We start from the raw sequence: 22,155 nt of genomic DNA on the forward strand, positions 1-22,155 counted from the left end.
CACTTTGAATAATCACTTGTTGTTAAAATTAGCATCACTGAAGTAGATATCAACTACATTGGGCCCTCCTCCATCTTGTGGCCCTCTTGTAGAGGGACTGTGTTTTATGACCTTAACTGTTTTAATTTATGTTGATTTCATTTGTTGTATGTGTTTCATCAAACCGCTTCACTTAATTAACCTACAGAAAAGTAGGCAAAGTAGTAAAGTAAAAAAGATTAGGCTTATTGTCAACAATTACTTTCATTATCAATAGGTCAACAATTATTTTTTTGTAATAACTAACTTATTGTTCAGTGAATAAATGTCAGATAATAATGAAAATGACCTTATTATTCCCCTTTCTCTGACCAACAGTCAAAACCCAAACAACTGACTGAATGACTTTACTGACTGTGATAGAAAACTAGGAAAATAGCAAATATTCTCATCTGAGAACCTGGTACCAGTGCATTTTTGGCATTTTTGTTAAAAAAAAAAAAAAAAAAAAAGACGATTAATTGTCAACCAAATTTTCAGTGAATTTGTGAGCGCTAAATAAATTCTAGATGTATTTCAGTTATTTATTTTTTCTTCCTTTGAGCAACATCGCCTAACTGTGGGCTTGTGTGCGCATGGCGCGAAAGCATTGACGTTTGACGGTGGCAACTAAGCTGAACATACATTCGTTCCTTGATGTTGAGGAGGTAAGTGGCGCCGACACAATTCAAATGTTTAAGTGATGATATTGAAGTTGTCAAACACTTATAACGGTGCGGTTTTGTTCTACCCACGTCTCTTTTAGTTTTGTGTGGGTTTGTTGACGTTTGACGCCGCTAGCCGCCCGTTATTTGTGAGACACACCAGTGGTAGCTAACGTGTCCCTCCGCACAGGTGGTTGGTGTTAACGTTAATTGTCTCCTTGTTTACTTAACTTACTTTAAGGCGCTGCTTTATCATCTTAAATTTCACAAACAGAGATATTGATTATATTCTTTGGCCTGCTGTTTAGGAATTTTATACCTTACTATACTTTATACTTAACTATGGCGTTTTTTTACACCCTACTATACTATGACTTTTTATCTTACATACAAATGACGTTTACTATACTGTACTGTCGCGTTACAGGGTTCGAACCCCGCACATGCAGATTGGGTTAATTAAGGACTGACTATATTATGACTTTTATCCTTACTATACGATGACGTTTCTATGCCTTATGACATTTTATAGCCACAGCTTCTGTAGAGACTGTCTGAGGAGTGATGGAAAAAAGAAACAAACGTGAGTGTCCAATTTGTAAGGAAAAATCTCTACTAAAAGAACGACCTGTTAGTTTGGCGTTAAAGAACCTGTGTGAGACTTTCTATTGGAGAGAGATCAGACGTTTTAACAGGATCTGAGTCTCTCTGCATCTGCACTCCTGAGAAACTCAATATCTTCTGTCTGGACGATCAGCCACCAGTTTGTCTTGTCTGCAGAGATTCAAAAGCACACAACAACTACAGATTTAGACCCATCGATTGAAGTTGCACAGGAACGCAAAAACAAATTTCAGAAAACCCTGAAAGCTTTTCCAAAAAACTGCAGCTATTTGAAGAAGTTAAAGGAACTTTGATCAAACAGCAGAACACATTAAGGTCCAGGCTCAACACAGAGAGGCAATTAAAGAGCAGTTTAGGAAGCTTACCAGTTCTAGAGGAGGAAGAGGAGGCCAGGATCACTGCTCTGAGGAGGAGGAAGAGTTATATAATGACAGTTTTACGTCTTACTATACTATGACTTTTTTATGCTTACTATACTGATATTTTATACCTTGCTATGCAATGATGTTATTTGACGTTTTTGACCTTTTTATGCCTTACTATAATTTTTATGCCTGACTGTACTGTGACGTATTTTGGCATTTTTAGGCCTTGCTGTTTTAATACCTTACTGTTCTATGACCTTTTATGCCATGACTTTTTTGACGTTTTTAGGCCTCACTATACTATGACGTTATTTGACATTTTTATGCCTTAATACTACGACGTTTATTTGGCGTTTTTTTGCCATAGTATACTATGACATTTTTATGCCTTTCAATACTATGACGTTAGTTGACATTTTTATGCCTCACTAAAATATGAATTTCTTATGCCTTAGTATACTATCACGTTATTCTGACGTTTTTATGCCTTACAATACTATGTTTTTTGACGTTTTCAGGCCTCACTAATATCATGACTTTTTTATACTTTACTAAATTATGACATTTTTATGCCTTTATTATGCCTTACTATATTATGACATTTTTATGAGTTACTTTACTATCTAATTTTTATGACTTTTTATGCCTTACTATACTATGACGTTATTATGATTTTTTATGCCAAACAATACTATGAAGTTTTCATGACTTTTCATTCCTTATTATACTATGTTTTTATGCCTTACTATACTATGACGTTTTTGTGACTTTTTATGCCTTACAGTACTATGAAGTTTTCATGACTTTTCATTCCTTATTATACTATGTTTTTATGCCTTACTATACTATGACGTTTTTGTGACTTTTTATGTCTTACAAACAAAATCATTATAAATAAAATCATGCAAATAAATAAAAGAAAAAATATTTATAAAAGCATGCATGTAAACTGTGGAATCAATAAATAAGCATAAAATCCACTCCCGCCTCGTCAGCACCATAGACGGCGGCTCTTGCTGTGGTTAGCGGGTTCCCTCTCTCCTTCAGAGGGAGGAATGGAACGCGCTCGCGGCACCACCCTGGGTTTTGAGCACCATCTGGCGGGGGTAAAGACTTCAGTTTGCCGTCCTCCCTCCCCGGTTCTCTGGCGTGTCTGGACTCGGTGTCTTTCAGAGCGCGACTCTCGGCGGAGTGAATACAGATTTTCAGAGCGTGTCTGGCACTCTTTCATCCAAATCTGTTCAAATCAGATCATATCTTACTACTGGGACTGATGTGCTTCTGCCATCCTCGCAATCCGTCTCGGTCGCCTCCACATGAGGGCATTTCAGCGTTGGGTGGCTTTCCACAGACTGGGACCCGTGCGTCATGGCGCGCGGAGAGTGTTGGTCACATCGGAGTGCGTTATGGCGCTCCGTCACTGTTTAAATGAGTGAGTCATGTTTAAATGTGGCTGTCCTTCAACAGTGACAATACAGGATCTAGTGATGGATACTAGAGTTTGTGCTTTTCTAATTTGTCTTATGTACTTACCAATTTAAATAATGAAAATACTAATTCACTAAAGTGTTCCTTAAGATTCATCATGAGGCATATGGTAAATATGAAAATCTCATTTCATTTTATTTTACAGCACAAAGTGACACTGAAGCTTCTCATCAAACCAACTGTGAGGCAAAGACCAAAGTCCACAATGAGATAAGTCATTATCAGATCACAACAATCTGATGACATCCCTCCGTTTCCAGCCTGGAAATATGAAGTGATATATGGAGGACCAAAACTGACCAATTAAAACAAAGAATAAACAGAATGGCCAAAATACATAGAAAAACAAATGGCTATGCATCAAGAAAACGTTTCATATTTAATTTTATTATCAATGCACTTATTTCTCTGTTCATTTGACCATTTTGTTTATTTCCTAATTGGCTGCTGCTGCTGATTGTCCATCAGTTCATTAGCAGCATTTGCTTCTGTGGCAATCAACAAAAAACAGATATATCTGTTTCAATAGGAGGCTTCAACCACAAAATACCTCTCAGGATTTACTAAAATAAAAAATTAATATGATATTCTGATGATCTCAAACTTTCACTTTAGGTCTGTGTCTTCAGCTGCCGGTTGGTCTCCGTCCTGCTGACTGTTAAAATCAGTCTGTGCACAAAATAGCACCAAGTGGGAGAAATAACCTGTCAGCCCTGAATTGTAAAGTCCAGACCAGGGTGTGCAAACTGAAACACAGACTTCATGTCCCACAATCCTCAGCTCTTCAGGGAGGACTTCAGTTTCCTCCTGGCATCCTTATGTTTCTTGCGGTACTCCTGCAAAAACAGACAGGAAGTAGAAATATCTTTACTAAATCTTCTACATTTAAGGAGTTGATATTAGGTTCAGTCAATAACAATGTAGCTATATTATTTTTCAAAAATGTGAGAACCTAATGTATGCAGATTTGTGAATGTGTGCAAACATTTGTAAATGTGTACTCTGTAAATTGAGTGTAAATGCATTTAAACTTCCAAGGGCCACAAATGAATAATTATTCTCTCGCTCGCTCTCTCTGCAGATGTGTGTGGAGATTTTTCTGTATGTCGAGGTTTTCTTTGCCCTGAGGCCGAGGCTCATGCTGTGTAATGCAGCAATTTAAAATGCTATCTGCCACAGTGACTTTTTTGATACTACCACCAGATGGAGCCAAAGAAAATTAATTTTCAACTCATGCACACAATGGCTTTGAAAAACGCATTAAAAACAAAGAAAAAATTATTAATCATATACTGTATTTTAATACTGTTTGAGGTTTGGTTTAGTAATGAAGAGCACCCCACTACTCTTTGAAGCAATTTATCTTACAGTGGTCACTCAAACATATTTTAATAATGTATGAACATTTTCATCTGGTTGAATTCTTGACAAAGTAAATGTGGTGAGACAACTGATGTGTACCTGTCTGAGTGCGCTCCTGCGTTCCTCCCACTGCTCCCTCTGCTCCTCCAGCTGAGATGAACGAAAGAACAACCTGGGACCCTCTGATGGAGGAAAGAGAAGGTTCAGATTACAAACAAACTAGAATTACTGCCTCACGGTTGTAGTCGCAGTTGCAGTTTACATGCATGTTTGTCAAGATTTATATACACATATCTTCAATCCAGCAGCACAAACGAATTATACAATCACCACAGTTTCAAGGTGGGCACCCGAGATTAGTGTCACCAGTTCAGTGTCCGAGCAAATGTGAAATATGGTCACAATGTCCCCTTCTGTTCCTGAGCTATAGCTTCAAATAACAGCCAGAAGTGTGGATATGATTAAATCACAGAGTAATGAGTACTGAGGTCACTGATGTGGCTCCATCCTACCTGTCAATCTGCTGTCTTCAGGGTAAAAGAAGAAGAAGAGATCGGTCTTTGAAGAAGTCTCCTCTCTGTGAACAGTAACAAACATACAAACAAGTTCAGATCACACTGGTTTTGTACTGAAATGGATTTTAGAATAATCTGCTCTGTAGCAATTACAGGTCAGTGGACTGATGATGCCACTATTATGATTAAACATTTAAAATTATGATAAACATTTTTTTTATTTTATGACATTTTATAGACAAAACAATTAATGAATTAATTGAGAAAATAATCAGCAGACCTACTAAACCAATAAAAACAGTCATTAGTTGCAGCCCTAGTAAAGACCCTTTGAGTCTAGATGTGGTCAAAACTAATTAGTGCATTTTACGTAAAATCTTGATTTTTCTCACTCTGTGCTTTTAGCAGTAGTGTTGCTTTGCTCCTCATCTTCCTCTTGCTCTTCCTCTTCCTCCTCCGAACTGTCATGGAAACGTGGGTCTTGTTGCCATGACACCTTTGGAGCCTGGATGCTCTCCACCTTGTACTCTGCTGGCAGAGGACAACAATGAGATTACAAATTATGGGGAAACCAATATTTCCTCTGAGACAGTTTGAGATAAATATTTTACGATTTAACCTACCTGTCTCTTTACTTCCTGTTTCTGTGTCATCTCCAAAGAAGGAAAACTTAAATCCAGATGATTCATCCAGATCATTCTCTGCACTGGGATGAGTCGAGACGAGAGATGACAGCAGGGTCGGCTCTTCATCTTTCCCTCCTCCTTCCTCCTCCTCCTCCTCCTCCTGGTCCCAGTTTGTCTTCTCTTCTCCTCTAGCGACGTCATCTTTTGTCTGACCAAACACGGCCTTCAGGTCACCGGACACGTCGAAATAAATCTCTTTAGAAACCTCCGGAAGCTTCTGAGCCTCTTCCCTCTTTTTCCTTCTGGCTGACTTGCTGTGAAGAAAACAGATCACATGACAGTTAGAGTACATTTTAATTGATTAAGTTCTTTAGTGGTTTTCTATTTGATGACTTTAAACTAATAAATTAATACAAGACGACCTCCAGCTATACATCATTATATTAATGTTTTGACATTTAGCCATCAGCCCTGTTAATATGTGGCGTGTCACAAGGCTCAATCCTGGGTCCCATCCTGTTGTCTAAATAAAGCAGCTTTTAAAACCTTTTGACACTTAATTTTATTAGAGATTTAATTTTAAATGGATTAAATTGACTTTACTGAAAGTCAGTTCTGCGTGCAATTTCCCAAAATTGCAAAAAAAAAAAAAAAAGTTTTTTTTTTCATTACAAATCCAAGAATAAAATCTTGAATTATGTATTCAAAGACCACTGCACAGAGTAAGCACTGCACTCTAATATCATTGGATTCATGATGCACAGTTGAAAAAAAACGGAACAGAATTACCAGAATTTTCGTCAGTTTTTTATTCCGTACATTTCTTACTTGTAGAAACCTGGCAACTACATTACTCAAGAACCAAATTTGTATTAATCCGCTGCAAATAACGCAATGTTGGTCTGCATCTTTTCATGGGATTTGTGAACAATATCAAAAACAGAGAATATTGCCTAATCCTCAACAGATTTGATTGGACCATTCGTAGTTTCTGTGTTCATACCTCTCCTTGATTTCATCTGTTTTGGTCTCAAATGCAGCATGTTCTTCTCTGCTGGGGTCGTAATGCAGCGCCGAGACATCTCTGCAAACATACACATTTAAAAATATTTTTTAATGTAAGCTGTTGAAATACAAAGTTCCAGTTCAGAAGCGGCTGTGGTCCAGACTGTGCGTCTGCGTGGCTGACCTGAAGGTTTTGGCTTTGCTGGCAGTCTTGCTGCTGCAGGTTTGTTGGCTGCTGCCGAGGACGCTCTGCAAGATGGACAGGTTCTTCTTTTTCTCCTCCTCCAGAGCCTCATCTTCATCTGTCACGCTCCTCTTCCTCTCTGAATTACCAACAGTCAGGTTATTTACCAGCGAGAGATGCTGACAGGTTTTATTTCAGTGGAAGACGTTACAAACATTCAGGAAAGAAAAAAAAAAAAAAAAACAGCGTAGACTACAAAGAGCATCTCACACCAACAAGCATACCTGTGCAAAAAGAAGTAGAAGTGCAATGCCAGAGATATGTACTAATACAAGTTGTGTGAGTGAAGTGTACAAGCCTAAAATTAAAACTTTACAGCACAATTGCTTAAAACTGGATATCTTGATAATGACTAAATTAAACTGAAAATCTTCAAGCAGCATTAAAACATACTTAAACAAAATATAAAATTCTCTTCCCAAGGACAGAAACAGATGTTTCCACTTCTACAGGATAAGACAGAAAACTAGACAGAAAAGTAACAACATCTATTCTTCATCACAGTTTTGACCACATCCTCACCTGACTCTTCGCCTTTGTCCTCGTCCTCCTCCAGGAAGCGAGAGTCCATTCGGAAACGCTCGTCTGTCCCGAAGCGAGACTGCAGCACCATCAACTGAACAACAAACAAACAAACAAACAAACAAACAACGTAAGAGGAAGGTGTCCAGTCACAGTGTTACGATATTTCAGCCCTGTGTCCAGACTATCAACAGACGACACTGTGGATATAAAATCATAAATGAATCAAACCAGTGCAGCACTTTGAAAACTTGTTTTCTCACCTTCTGACCTGCTCGACCTTCAAACTGAGGCCTGATTTCAAACCTCCCGCCATCCTCCTCTTCATCGCCATTCTCCTCATCCTCACTGCCACCAAACAGCTGAGGCCCCGACGGCTTCAGAAACAGACACAGACACACACACAAAGTTAAACCACAGGTGTTTCATAAATAAGAGAAAACTATGTAGTTGCTGTGACCAGTTAAAATCTTTTCTGTTTTTATGATTAAAAATTTATTTCAGGTGAATAATGATAAATAGAAACAGCATTTACATAAATCCACAGGTAGATTCTAGGTGAAGTAATTATCCTCTGACCAGTTTCTCTCTTTACTCACCTTCTTCTCTTTTCTTGTCTTGTTCTCATTGGCTGATGCCTCATCACTTGTGGCCTCGTCCTCCGATTGGCTGTCCTGGAACAGGGTCTTCTTTGACATTGTGATCTCTGAGGTTGTCTGCCGCTTGTCTTCATCATCATCATCATCCTCCTCATCAGAGCCAAAGACAATGTGCTTCCCTGCTCCTGGTGTCGAGGAATCCTAATGCAGATTAATGATGTGTGTTAATGTTGCTCCAATCTGAAGATGTGTAAATATGCAATTTATGTAAAGCTTGTTTCCTCTGACACACACACACACACACACACACACACACACACACACACACACACACACACCAGGTTGGATAGAGCTCCCTGGATGAGCTTCTTGTGTTCTTCAGCCTCTTTGAGTCTCTGCTGGATGGCAGCTAGTCTCCTCACGTTGGCCTTTCTCTGTAGCTTCTCTTCCTCCTCAGCTCCTAAAGTCACCCTGGAAGGAGCCCGCTCTTCCTCCTCCTCCTCCTCCTCACTGGAGGAGGACTCACTGTGAGGAGCAGGGGGCGTTGCCTTTTTCCCAACACCTTCAGCAGAGATGATCTCTTGCTCATCCTCGTCTTCCTCAGAGGCGGAGCTGGAAGATGAAGGTGAAGCCTTTGCTGCAGCTTTGGCTGTAAGACTAGCCTTCATCCTCTCCTCCTCTTCCTCCACCTCATCATCATCACTGCTAGAGGAGGAACTAGTCTCAGCTTTATTTGGAACCACCTTCTTCTCCTCTTCTATGTCTTCCTCTCCTTCCCCTTCCTCTTCCCCTTCCTCCTCCCCTTCCTCCTCCTCTTCCTCCTCCTCCTCACTGCTCTCTGATGTCGTCTCCTCTACGTGTTTCTGTTCGCTCAGAGTCCTGCTGATTTTGCAGTCGACTCGAGGAACTTCAGAGTCCAGCTTCTGTTTTTTGACGGCACCTCCTCTTCCCTCCTCCTCCTCCTCCTCCTCCTCTTTGTGTCTCCTCTGGAAGTCGTTTGTTTCTGATCCCTCGCTCAATGTTTTTGTTCCCTGGAAGGCAGGCAGCGGTGCTGACGTGACTCCTTTTCTTTTCTTCTTTTTCTTCTTCTGTTCGTCATCGCTGCTGTCGTCCTCCATGATGGAGGCGAGGATATCCTCTGGCGTGGTGCCTTTCTTGGGCGCAGGCCGCTCCGCAGGGCTGGATATATGGTTAGTTTCTTGTTCGAGGCCGGCACTGAGGATGCTGGGAGGTGTAGTTTCAGAGGTCTGCTGGGATTCTTCAGCTAGCCTCTGTAGATCAGCCAGGGAGATCTCCAGACAGGTGACATTAGAAAACATGGCTTCATAGTCAGAATCTGAACAGGAATCAGCTGATTCTAACTCCTCATCATCTTCATCTTCATCATCCTCATCACTATCTGATTCTGACAAAGGGGGTTTTACAACAGGGAGGGCTGCCATCCTCTTACTCTGCTTCTCCGAGCTGCTTCCATGTTTCTGAGAACTCTGTTTAGCAGAAACCCCTCTCTGCTGTGCTGGTTTCCTGCAGGTGAGGTGATCTTCATCATCTGCTGAATCACCCTCCTCCTCCTCCTCCTCCTCCTCCTCCTCCTCCTCCTCCTCCTCTTCTACTCCAGCTTTACTTTTCTTCTTCGTCTTTCTCTTCCTGTCTGTGTTGTTCCCTGAGAGGTGCTCTGCAGTGGGCAGAGTCTGTTTCTCCTGTGATGGAGGAGGAGGAGGAGGTTTCCTGGAGGCAAAGAGTTCATCTGTGTCAGCTGAGTCATAGTCATCCTCGTCTTCATCATCTGGCCCACCTGGAATCACAGAGAACAACTTGTCACATTTTAAAGCATCTCTCAGAGTTTGTGGCTGATCACTGGATCCATCCTGAGCTTTGTGAACAGAATTCAAACACACAAGAGTTGGTTCTTACTGCATTAACTTATTTCATTCATTATATTATCTTATTTTCACTCGTATAGTGAGTTTATTTTAACACTGTAAAACGTTGCATGCAGCAGATATGTAGGTAAGTATTCTTTAATAACCAAATCTAAAGGATCTTTATTTAAAATGTTTGTTGAATCAGTCAGTATATATCGTTATCAGATTTCTTTAACTCTCAAATATCCGTATCGGTATTGGCTGCAGTTATGAAGCAGAAACACAAGGAAGCAGCTTCAGTTTACTTTGATATGAGATAGCCAACAATGCTCATCGTGTATTAATATTATAATTATTTTTAAAGGGTCAGATTATTCTGAGAGACAAAAGATCGGCTGCTACTCTGAATCTGTATGTGTGAAGAGGGCAAAAAATAAACGGAACTATTTTCACTGAACTAGTTTCTATTGAGGAAACACTGCGGATGAAAACGGTCTCCAGTGTGAGGGGTGAATTATCCACTGTAACAGGATCAGTGGGTTTAGAAACCAATGAACAACAGACGAGTTTCAGGAGTGAGGAAATTTGTCATTTGGGTGAACTGAGCCTTTAACTCAGTGCCACAAAACTTTACGGCTCACTTAAAGAACATCTGTATGGAATGTTAACATTAAGAAACACTGATGAGAAAATTCTGTTACCTTTCTGCTGGGAACGTCCCGGCTTCACCAAGTAGTCGAGTCCAACCACTTCCAGGTTATCCTCCTCCACTCCCTGACAAAGTGCACCATGGGAGGTGTCCTGAGCCGCCACCAGTCTGCGGATTTCCTCGTCTGAATCAACATCGCCGTCAGTCAACGGGGCCCACTTCCTCTGAGCCGGTCGGTGGCTGGTTGGTAGTTGAAATCCGTTGGTGAAGTGATGAGACTCAGTGTGATTGACAGAGGGAACGGTCTGTTCAAACCTGAGAGGAAACAACAAGGAGGAGACAGGCTGATGAGAGCAGAGTAACACATCGTGGAGATCTCAGAAGGGTTGTCAAGTCACTCAAATTTCAAGTCCTTTCATTTTTTTAAGACAAAAAATATTCATAATTTGTTTTTCACCACATTTAAAGCCATTTAAAACTTTAAATACCAACAGAGTAGATTGTGAATTAAGTTAACCTAATGTCATTTAGAATTTAAGTGTATTTTTCCCCTAAATATGCAGATTACAGAACCTGTGACACTGGATTCAAAACATATTTGAGGATGTTAAATCAAAAACCAAAAGGAAAGTTTTGATCCAAAAAATTAATTGGTTCCTGCATCAAATGTTCTTAATCATGAGAATCATAAACATGACTTAAAACAACCAGTAGAAACTGAGAATCCCAGAAATACGAAAGAAAATTAAACCCAGTAGCGTGTTTTTGGAATCCACAAGACCAGTGAGAATTTATAAGAATATCAAAAACCATTAGGAAATTTTAATTAAATCAGGTCTCTCCTTTTTGAAACTTTTTGCACATTGGTTTTAGGCATAATTTCCATAATAGAAATAATCAATAGGAATTTTGGGGTTAGGATTAGTAAGAGTCAGTAAAAATATTCTAAAACCAGAAAACCTCGAAAATATGGAATCATGGAAACCAGCACGGGTTCCTGAAACACTCTAAACTAAACTAGTACAAAGTTGGGAACTCCAGAAAATCCAGAAGGAAATCCAGCAGAACATTTAAAAAAAAATCTAAGAAACCAGTAAAAAAAAAAAAAAATCTTTGGGAATGTTAGAGATCAGTAAATAATTTTGAGAATCCCAGGAACCAGCAGACAATTCTAGATAGCACTGGGAACACTGGGAATCTCAGATGCCTTTTAGATTCCTGGAAAACAACACAAACCAGGTCTGACTTAAAAAGGAACATCCCATCCTTACCTGGTTCTGCCCGCAGCATTATGGGAGTTGACCACATCTTTCCGACTCCTCTTGGGTCTTGGTGGCTCATACGGAGGGAACTCGCCCCGCCTCTTTTTGCTGATGTCATCATCCCCTCCCTGTACCTCCCAGGTGAGCTGGGTGACAGGTGTGGACTGGTCTGTGGCGTTTCGGTCCAGCTTGCGGATGTTGTGGCTGTATTTGGACGGGTCGTACTTCATGGTTCGAGCTTTGTTGCCTTTCTGACTCCTGAGCTGCAGGACGGGGAGGACTCGTCCGAATTTACTGACAACCCAGTCCTGAAACCAGAGCACCCAGAGGACTGTCAGCACCCTCATCCTCACACATGAAGCTGTGTGTCACATAAAGCTGATTAAACAATAAACATTGAAATGAATTATGGTGAATGATGTTAATGGCCCCTTTGTGTTGAATTGTCATGTGATTATATTATCCTTTGAATTATTCTTATTGCACAACTTTTCGTGTTGTAGGTGAGCTGACCTTGTGTCCTGGTACTTCGGTCCCCGGCACCGCAGCCTTCATGGTGAAGTTGTCCACGCCGGCTTTGCTCAGGGAGTCCAGCAGCTTCTGTCTCTTGTCCTCAGCTGCAGGCGGCTGGAGGCGCTGCTCCACCGCCGCCTGCCGCTCCTCAGCCAGTCTGAGACACAAACGCCACAAACTCACTACACATTAAGATCAGGAGGAATCCTCTATCACAGATCAGCAGAGTGTGGAATATGTTTTTACTTGGAAAACTCTCTGCTGCTAGAATGTGCTTATTAAGAGTGCAGGGCCATTTGAAAGGGCGTCATCCTACAGAACTACACATCCATTATCAAACAAAAACTTGTTCAAGAGTTTCACCTGTAATCATTTTGTAAGTCAAGAGACAGATTTTAGCTGCCAAGAGTCTGCAGCTGATCTGATCCTACATGTCTTTAATTCTCAAACAAACAGTGTGTGTCCTCTTTAATCTGTAAAATCAGAGATGGAAATCCACTGTTAACTATTTTGATAATCTACTAATTGTTTGAGAGCAGAATTTCAACTGTTCTCTAGTTACAGCTTCTCCAATTTTCTCTGTTTTATATCACTGTAAACTAGATGTCTTTGGGTTTTGGACATTTGGTTGAACAAATCAAAACATTTAAATATGTTATTTTGTATTCTGAGGAACTATGACAGACATTTTTAAAAACTCTGACACTTAGCACACAAAATCATTTATCGAATAATTGAGAAAATAAATGGCAGATTAGTTAATTATTAAAAGTTAAAAGTTAATTAATAAAAATAATCGTTAGCTACAGCCTTAAATAAAGTTAAATTGACTGATTGTTAATTGTATCAGCTTCTTCTTGCCTCGTGAGTCTGAAGACTTTCATGGTGAGGTGAACATGGCTTTACCTGTGTAAGAAACTCTCCTTGGCTGTTTCAATCTGCAGAGTTCCTCCTTTCCATTTGGATTTGTTCAGCACCGTCAGACCTGAAGAGGAAACACACTGATCTCACACTGATGATACAACACAAGCTCCGGTGAACAGGTAAGAGAGGAGCTGGTCTGAGGTTACATACCACTAATTCAAGTAAAAAACTACCAAAGGAAAGAAAATATTTCAGCTGTTTCCAACACAAATCATTATGTTGAATTATTTTCCAGCATTTCTCCTGGTTTAAGTAAAATAAAACTTGAAGGCACAAAGAGCAGCAGCTCAATTCACTCACATTTCTTTAGGTCAGCATCTGAGATCTCGATGTTAATGTAGCTGAAGGTTTTGTAAGGAACACCTAGAGGAGAGCAGTCAAAACACATGCAGGTCAATTATTACTTAAAATTAAAATGTGTAAATTGCTGTTCAGCAGGTGATGAGTTTTAAATCTTAGACTATATGAAACATTAAATGTGGCATAAAAATCAACAGAAGTAAATGACATTTGAATTTTTTTTTATTTGATTCCTCACCCTCCTCGTCCCTCCTGGTCCGCAGCTCCACATCCTGCACATCTCCAAACTTTCCGAATCGATCCTTCAGATCCTTCTGGGTGATTGAGTGGCTCAACCCACCGACGTACAGCCGCCGCATCGCTCCGTATCAACGACAACACCGTCACTGCACAGACAAAAAAAAACCAAAAACACATATGTCAGCCATGTGTACCTATACATCCTTCCATCCATAGACCATAGATGGAAGGAGACTCTGATTAACCATAAGGTTGTGAGTACTTGCACCTTAGCAGTGCCAGATAGTTGTAATCAATGAAAGGTTGATCAGCTTCAAATCACAATTTTAATAATAACTGAACTGTCATTTCACTTAGTCTCAAATCTGAATATGGTCATGTTGGAGGCTATAGTTTGTGCTGCTGTTGAACTGTGCAGCATTACACTGAGAGGTGCTGTGCAAAAGTTTTAGATGTTTAGAATCTGATCCATCACACAACACCATCATGGAGGTTGTCTGATCGGTTCAGAACTGATTATGCAGCAGAAAAACGAGCCTGAACATACAGCCAAAAGAACAAGGAGTCCTGCAACAGTCAGTCTGGGATCACATGAGGAGACAGAAGACACTGAGACAGCCTGAATCCCCAGAGGCTGTGGTGAATTCTCCAAGATGCTGGAACAAACTACCTGTCAAGTACCTGTCAAAAACTGTGTTTAAGAAGAATCAGTGTTGTTCTGAAGGCAAAGGATAGTCAAACTAAATATTGATTTGATTTTGTTTTTTCTGTTAGCTGCACTTTAAAGTTAATTGCTAAATATAAAATAATATAAACTAATGGCAACATATTTGAGAGCATCCTCACTTCAGTCACTTTTTAGTACTTCTGTATTTTCAAATTTTTTGTCCACCATATTTATGCCAATAAAGGTAAACTAAATATACCGAATACCTCTCAATATAATGTTATACAGTTCAATAATACAGTTCATAATGACAATAAAAGTCAATGAACACCTTTTTGAGGCAGTTTAAACTAAAACCAAACATTATATCCATGAAGAGAGCACTTACTGCAGCGTGCATATTCAAACGATCATTGACACACTCCCTGCGCTATGAGCTCTCTGATTAAATTGTCTTATAGCTGAGCCGATAGAGTTATCACGATCAAACAAACCGTCAAATTTATATCAACAGAAAAACCAACAAATGTTTACCTCACATGTATGTAGCTGGTGTTACCGTTAACTCTGTCCGGCGCTGCAGTCCTGTCGACTTTCCCTTCCGTGCTTGTTTCCGCAGATCCGAAGTGTTCCGTTGTGATTTATTACAATTAGATTTAGAAAACAGCCATTATAAAACCATAAATAAAGCCAAAAGTCGGTGCTGATGCGTTTAACACTAAAAATGTAACGATTTATGACGTTTACTCGATAAAGAAATAATTATTTTCCTTCATTAATTTAGCTCAAACCGCAGCAGTTAGATACGACTTTCTATGTAGAGGGGGGCTCCCGCTATTTTCTATATCAGACAGCTTTTTATTTCGTGCCTATTGACAATATGAAAGCGATAATATGTAGTTCTACAATAAATATTTATAAACATTTACATTATTTGTATCTAAAGGGAGGCACACTGTCTGACCAGTCTTCAGAGAGGCAATTTGTCCCCCACTCCGATTCGTGGGAAGTGGTAGAGTCCGCAGGGCGCGATGCTCCAAACTGTTTTGGTTGTTAGGAAAATAAGCTGATATCGTTCAGGTGAGTAAAAGTGTTTAATTGTTTAATAAAACAATTTTATATATGTGGATACAGAATCTTAAAGTCACTTTTATTTAAATAAGTTGACATTATAGCGGAGACGAATACGGTAAGTTACAATTATACAGCTTTTAAACGGCTAACCCATCGTAAAGTAATCCTAGCTAGTTGGATTGTAGTGTTGTTGTGATTAAAACTGATGTAACCCAAGTCACTCTTTTTAGCGCTATTTATTTGATCGTTTAGACTATCAGAGAGCCTTTTCGTGGGTTGGAAGTGCATTCATACTTTAATTCAATGGGAACTGGCCCTTTACGTGAGTTTACCATTGGGTCAAAACAGTCAAATCTCACTTAGCATCCTGCCACCTCCTGCATATAGTACATTAGTTTTACTCTTTTGTGACAGTTGTCTTACTGCCCTGTTCATGTTGTTTGCTTTGTAAGTTTGCAGGTTTTATGCTGTCTTCCTCCCTCATTAAAAATTCCACGTTATTCTTTTATTTAATCAGTTGTTTTTTGTGCCATGATGGAGGAGAAGATGAGCGAGGAGAATAGAAAAGAGGTGGAAATGCTGGAGGCTCAGATCCATGGTCTCCAAGCTGAAGTTGTAGCTTTGAAGCGCCAACAGCAGGACAACCACATGGACATTTACTTCAAAGGACAAATGCAGGATGCCCTGTGAGTTTTATTTTTGTTCTCTTTCGGACTCTTTCTCACACTGATTGATTTTTTTTAACCTGCAGGAATTACCCGCATACAACCTTACACTTTAAAATGTAATTTTCCCCTTAAGCTTACTTAGACTTACTCTGGGGGGTGTAGTGGCATGTAAGTAACTAAACAATGGTAAACAGATGTGCTGCTCTGTTGTGACAGTGTGCCATTCATCTCCACAGGTCGTATATGTGTGGACAGAAACACGTAGGAGGGAAGGAGAAGGTGATGTCCAGGCTGAAGGAGGAGTTGGAGGAGCTGGAAGATGATCTGAAGCAGCAGACACAGATGAATGGCATCTATCTGAGCAGCTGCACCAGAAAGACTCTGCAAAGCAGTAAGAGAACAGCACTGTCTGAATCCAAAGCTTTCATTGTTTTCTGACATTTTATAGTTTAAATGATCTGTCAATGAATCAGGAAAATCACCAAATATCAATCAGAATAATTGTTAGTTGCAGCATTAATTCTTCAAATTTAGAGTAAAACCATCAAGGTTGGATGTAAACAACTTTTAAACTTTTGTTTATATGCAAGAAAATACCACAGGGGCAAATTTCAATTGGTCCCTCGGTATGTACTAATGCACTTAAACTGGTGTGATGTGTGTGTCTACTAGGTGACAGTAAGATGGTCCAGCAGGTCTGTGTATCAGGTCACTGCTCTGAACTGGTCTTCCAGGTGGAGTTCCAGCTCTCTGAGGCCAAGGTGAGTCTTTACAAGAGTTATTGTTCAAATAATCCGAAGAGACAGAAGAATTCGGGTTCAAACCATAGAGATACTCCCTCTGTTACCCCTCACCAAGGCACTATCCTGACAAGTAGAGTTGGTTGATTGGAGTCTTTAGCCTCTCTAAATGTATTAAAATATGTTTTAGCTATGATAAGAGTACTCTGATTGTCTTTGGAAAATGTTGCCTAGTTTCCATATTTATGCAACAAAACGTTGATAGGACTGTAGTTTGGTAGGTGCTGGTGCTGTGTTGAGCCAGCAGAGAGAGACAGAGAGCCACGGTCAGTGGATCACTGACGGGGCACTGAGTGCACAGATTAGATTTTAGCTGCAGTCAGACACTAAAACCACTTGACAATAAAAAAAAAAAAAAAAAATCACTCTCGAATGGAATCCAATCAGACATCATGCTAAACTGCGAAATAATGTCAGGTGAAGTCACTTTGGTGCTGCTGGCAACAATAACTTTTCAGGTTTAGATGTCATCTCTTCAGTATAAAAGAACAGCCTTTTAAATGTGTTTTTCTATTTAATGATCTCTTCCACTAAGTGAAAGTTTAGATCAGAGACAGTTATAAATACGACATTTTTTATATCACCTTTCATTGTTCATGCACAAGAATTATTCTGTTGCTAGAATATTAAATGCCAAAATGTCAACCAACATCAACAGTTATTCAGTCCATACCTTTGAGAAATGTAAACATGTTTTTCTTCAAACCTCTTTTTGTTAAATGTTGTTCAAACACAAGCAGCTGTACACGATCTGTCTAAATAAAATACAGCTTCAAAATTCTGGTTTAAATCAGTAACTATCTGATCAAAGAATAAGATTTCAATTTGGACTGTCACAGTTAAAGAAAATAATGGTTGACCCTTGACATCAGCCAACATTGTACATGTGAAGTCAGCAGTAATTGTGATTTTATTGTTGGGAGATTCTGCATTATTGTGATCTGTAAACCTCCCTCATGACTTCTGGTTTTCATTCTAACTGGACCACCAGAACAGCTGGTTTTGTTGAGTGACTCCTTCTGCCTGGCTCATGAAGTACCATTAAAACTATATTTTTTCTTGTGAAGTTTTATCTTGTTTTGATAAAAACATTAATTATTTGGTTGTGTAATTTGGAAACGGAGACATTTTGTAAACACACACAGTCTTCTTGCCCTTTATTATACTTTGATTAATATTTACATTTTTTATTGCAACACAATGTGGGCTAGTACAACTTCCAATAATCTTAAAAATGTTTTGTTAGTGTTGTAACCCATTCGGGACCAATCACAGAAATGATTTATGGATCCCCAGATGTGGAGCTCCTATTTTTTTAACAATGGACATGGATGTTTAAAGGAATGTGTTAACATTTTGGGGAAACATGCTGGTTATCTTTCCTCTTGAAAATGAGATGTTCAAAAGAATAAAAATCAGATGTCTTTGTGTTACAGATGAAGCTGGAATCAGGGCACGATTAGCCTAGCTTAGCATAAGGACTGGAAGCAGGGGGAAACAGCTAGCTTGGCTCTGTTGAAAGTAAAAAAAAAAAAAAAAAAACCAACCAGCACCTCTAAAGAGGATAAACTAACATGTTGTATGAAACATGTAAAACCTAGGGGCAGTTATGTACTGGACCTGTTTCTTGTAGAATAGTAGTCAATGCGGTGACTGTGTGCAGCTTCTTGAAATCTTGTTGTTACTAAAGTTGCCATGTTTGGTACCATGGTGCCTGTATGAAGACCAAAACCAGAGCCAGCGTTTTCACTGTTGTTATATAGTTCCAGCACTCAGATATTAGACTTATATTGTTCCTCTAATGAATATGCAGCCCTTGACTTCTTGTCTCTTCCTGTTAAATCTACAGTGTACTCTTCTTTGCCTGAAAAACATTATTCTTCATCACAGCTCTGCTCCTCATCTAGTTGCAGACAAAGTTTACAGACGAAGCTGAGTTTTGAAATTGGCTGTAAAGCAAAGGGAAGTTTTGTCAGTCTAAGGGAAAACATCAAGCAGAGGGAAACAGAGTTGAATGAAACTAATGCCGTAACTGTAAATAAACTCTATAAGAGTAAAGTTAATCCAGTAAGAGGACATAGACAGGTGGGAGCAGGCAGAGATGCCAAGAAAACAGCTGATGGCACAGACTTAGTGTTTGTGAGATACATCAACAACAGAAATGAACAAACAATGCTTATAACTTTATGCAAGCAACTTTTAAACCACTGTGCAAGGAAGGTTTATATCTGGTGATGGTAAAATATACTGTGTGTGTGTCATTTGTGTTGGAAATCATTGGATCTCCTGGTAAATAAACTAGCTACAGTGACTCAATGTGTTTTTGTTAAAAGAGTAATTGATAGTGTGTTTGTCCTGCAGGAGGGTCAGAGATCTGAGAGGACAATCATTGATTTGAATGTGGTGATGGATGCCACTGACCTGCAGAACTTCAGCAGCTTCCTCTCTGGGTAAGAGCTAACACTGCATCATGTTAAGATGATTTGACTTTCTTCCAGCTGGAGTTCCCTCTGTGAGTTGACACGTGTATCTGGAAAGAACCTTTTCTTCAACAACAAACCTCTTCACAGTGATCAACCTCCACGTGATGGTGATCAGGAGTTTTCTTTGGATAAGAATTTAACATGTTCTAATCAACATTAATCAATCAAAGGAATAGCATAAGACACTGTTTCTATTTGCTGGAATTTGAGAATTAAAGTTCCCAGGTAACCTTTGACCTCTGAGTAGGACATCACATCAAACAGGAAATGCATTGTCAGTCGAATGGGTTTCAGTTGTGAATGAGTGACCTGTGGTGGAACCCCACACCTTTGGGATGAAGGAACTAGTATGTGTGATGTCTTGTCCCCCACAGTGGAAGACAAAACCGTTTATAGTTGATCTGAACAGCCACACTCGTTCATCGCAGACGCCACAATCGTTTCAATAACGAGATGATGACACATTCAAACAGACATTCATGCCTTTGCGCTTGAATTTACACATCAGAAGTTGTGTCCTGAATGAAAAAATAGAGCTTGAGAGAGAAGGTCAAACCCCTCTTACTCTCACCTCCTCTCCCTGGCCAATCACCCTCATCAGTTTGTAACTTATTTACTCAGTCATGCTCAGTCCAACGCTACATATTTAATATTGGATATTATTCCTGTCATGATGAAGCGGTCTGTTTAGTTTAACTCAAGTGTTTAAAGTAGAAGAAGAAGATGTCAAACTACAAATGCCTCTCATCCAGCTGAACCTCCTCACTCAAACCTTGACTCGTTCTCGCTCTGTTTGCTCTTCACTCACAAACAACAAGCCTGTCTCACGTCAGATCGTTTGACATGTCAAACACAGGTGTGACTCGTTACACTCATGATGGCTGCATTCCATTTAGGTGTGCTAGTTTACTGGCATGCCTACCTGTAAATGGAGCGCAGCCATCATTAATATTAGTTACACCTGTTCTTTTCCTGCTATGATTGTTCATAAAAAAAAAGATTAAAAAATACCTGAGCTGCATCTGGTCTTGAGGTTTACTCTGTGATGTCTGGAGCTTTAGTCACTCTTTCTTTCCTACCAGATGCTTTTTACACTGCAGGAAAAATGTAAATTATTATCAAAGCCAGTGGGTTACAGATGATCTTTCAGCACAGAATCTCTGTTTCACCTTTAATCTGAACAGGCGTAATGTAACACTTGACCTTTTGTGCCCTCTGTCTACAGTCAGGAGGACTCTGCTCAGTTCCAGTAGGGTAAACAGCAGAGCTCTCACTTTCTATGAGACATTTAAACCACCATCTGAATGTGGAAAAATTAAGTATTAATTATAAGTATTAATTCTAAAATGTCAAAATTCAGTGTATAAGCACTGCTTGTTTGTCAGTGCACAGTGGAGGAAATGAGGGCTTTGTACTGAACGGATAATCATGACACCAAACCATCTAGAACTAAGCCCGACGGATACTGGAGTTTAGAAATTGATATTTTAGTGTTTAAAAATTTCAGTAACAACATTTTAGCTGATATGAATTCTTTAACGGAAACACATTAACATAAACATTTAAATCCCTTAAAATTGATTTTCAAAGAATAGTGACCAAGATGTGTAGTGACAGATATGCAGAACGTTTTACGGTGTAGAGCTGAACGTGTCAGCGCCCTCTGGTGGACAAACTATGTCACTAAGACACCTGACCTCAAGCATATCTTTGATATTTCTGTATTTACATTTCTTGTTGATGATCAGCCGAAACAGATATTGATAAATCTGTGATGAGATAAACTCAAACAAATATATCTGCTCTACTTCTATTATCATTTATAAACACAAAATAAGTTTACAGACGGGTAAAGTGAGTTAGCACGTGGAGGTTTGTTCATCTTCCTCTGCCCTGGAGGAGCATTTAGCATTACACACAGTACACTTGTTCTTGTCATGTTTCATTTGTTTTTTACATACTCACACAAGTTTTTTACAGTCATAATGAGGTTTTACGGTTCAGCATTTCACATGACAGATTTCTGTATTTGTGCATTTTCTCTATGCTGTTCTCACTGGATTAAAGTGGGTGGAGCTCAGTTGGAAAAAGGTGATGTCAGGTATTTCTGTGCACTAATCAGAATTGTTCACTAATTGAATCTTATGAAGGTTCAGGCATTGTTTGTGTATGTTGCTAGAGAGATGCCAGTGTCAAACAAATCTGCTCAAGCCACAGTGATGTGGGCTGTGTGGTTGTGGCTGTGGGTGCGATTGGAACTGTTAAACAAAGAATAGCAAAGAACTTTTGAAATTCTATATCTATGCTGAACCACAAAATATTTAGGGTCACCTGCAGCTGCTGCTTGTGTCAACTATGGTTATTGACAATATACAACATATATATATTTGGAGTCTGTCACCATGCAACAAAACAGTTTGCCTTGAATCTGTGGTGAACTCCAGTCTCACTCCTGCTGGGCAGTGTTGACCTAGGCATCAGAAGCACCTGCTTTGTTCCTGACTCCTATATAGTCCAAGTGATGCACCGTCCCAGTTATATAGACGTGTGTGTTGTATGTGTTATGTGCTCAGGTGCATTTTCTGTCCTTATAAACACAATCTGCCAGAAAGTGTCTGCTCTGCCAGTGGATCAGAACCACAGAGCAGAAGTCTGATTTGCTCTATATCTGAGGCCA

General features: G+C 39.5%; 2 protein-coding genes across 3 annotated transcripts in view; one reads left to right on the forward strand and one right to left on the reverse strand.

Moving 5' to 3' along the window:
* Positions 1 to 3,914: 3,914 nt before the first annotated feature.
* Positions 3,915 to 15,019, reverse strand: nol8 (nucleolar protein 8). The gene is made up of 20 exons (XM_022742074.1): positions 14,988 to 15,019; positions 13,785 to 13,932; positions 13,547 to 13,609; positions 13,229 to 13,307; positions 12,323 to 12,479; positions 11,819 to 12,117; positions 10,600 to 10,862; positions 9,658 to 9,819; positions 8,796 to 9,468; positions 8,372 to 8,684; positions 8,034 to 8,234; positions 7,698 to 7,811; positions 7,435 to 7,528; positions 6,853 to 6,991; positions 6,667 to 6,747; positions 5,661 to 5,977; positions 5,430 to 5,565; positions 5,035 to 5,099; positions 4,622 to 4,704; positions 3,915 to 3,996 (listed from the first exon to the last, which is right to left on the reverse strand). The coding sequence occupies exons 2-20, from the start codon at positions 13,903 to 13,905 to the stop codon at positions 3,937 to 3,939; spliced, it is 3,420 nt and encodes a 1,139-aa protein (XP_022597795.1). The 5' UTR covers positions 13,906 to 13,932; positions 14,988 to 15,019; the 3' UTR covers positions 3,915 to 3,936.
* A 441-nt stretch (positions 15,020 to 15,460) lies between these two features.
* The window catches only part of cenpp (centromere protein P), a 100,241-nt gene continuing 93,546 nt past the window's right edge, over positions 15,461 to 22,155 (forward strand). The window contains exons 1-5 of one of the 2 annotated variants that reach the window (XM_022742120.1): positions 15,461 to 15,533; positions 16,045 to 16,213; positions 16,432 to 16,586; positions 16,868 to 16,956; positions 19,357 to 19,445. In XM_022742120.1, coding sequence (XP_022597841.1) covers positions 16,059 to 16,213; positions 16,432 to 16,586; positions 16,868 to 16,956; positions 19,357 to 19,445 — 488 coding nt within the window. In that variant the 5' untranslated portion in view covers positions 15,461 to 15,533; positions 16,045 to 16,058. Of the gene's footprint in view, positions 15,534 to 15,986; positions 16,214 to 16,431; positions 16,587 to 16,867; positions 16,957 to 19,356; positions 19,446 to 22,155 lie in introns of those variants that run through there. The other variant, XM_022742121.1, reaches the window with a different exon arrangement.

Source organism: Seriola dumerili, unplaced genomic scaffold (assembly GCF_002260705.1).
Source record: "Seriola dumerili isolate Sdu_G_001 unplaced genomic scaffold, Sdu_1.0 BDQW01000066.1, whole genome shotgun sequence".
Classification (NCBI taxonomy): domain Eukaryota; kingdom Metazoa; phylum Chordata; class Actinopteri; order Carangiformes; family Carangidae; genus Seriola; species Seriola dumerili.

Excerpts from the sequence above, each read along its gene's own strand:
- nol8 (XM_022742074.1), bottom strand. The coding sequence starts at position 13,905 with ATGCGGCGGCTGTACGTCGGTGGGTTGAGCCACTCAATCACCCAGAAG. Across the intron at positions 9,820-10,599 it reads GGGACGTTCCCAGCAGAAAG|ATGATGAAGACGAGGATGAC; the intron begins GTAACAGAATTT and ends CAGGTGGGCCAG. Across the intron at positions 4,705-5,034 it reads TGAAGACAGCAGATTGACAG|AGGGTCCCAGGTTGTTCTTT; the intron begins GTAGGATGGAGC and ends TTCCTCCATCAG.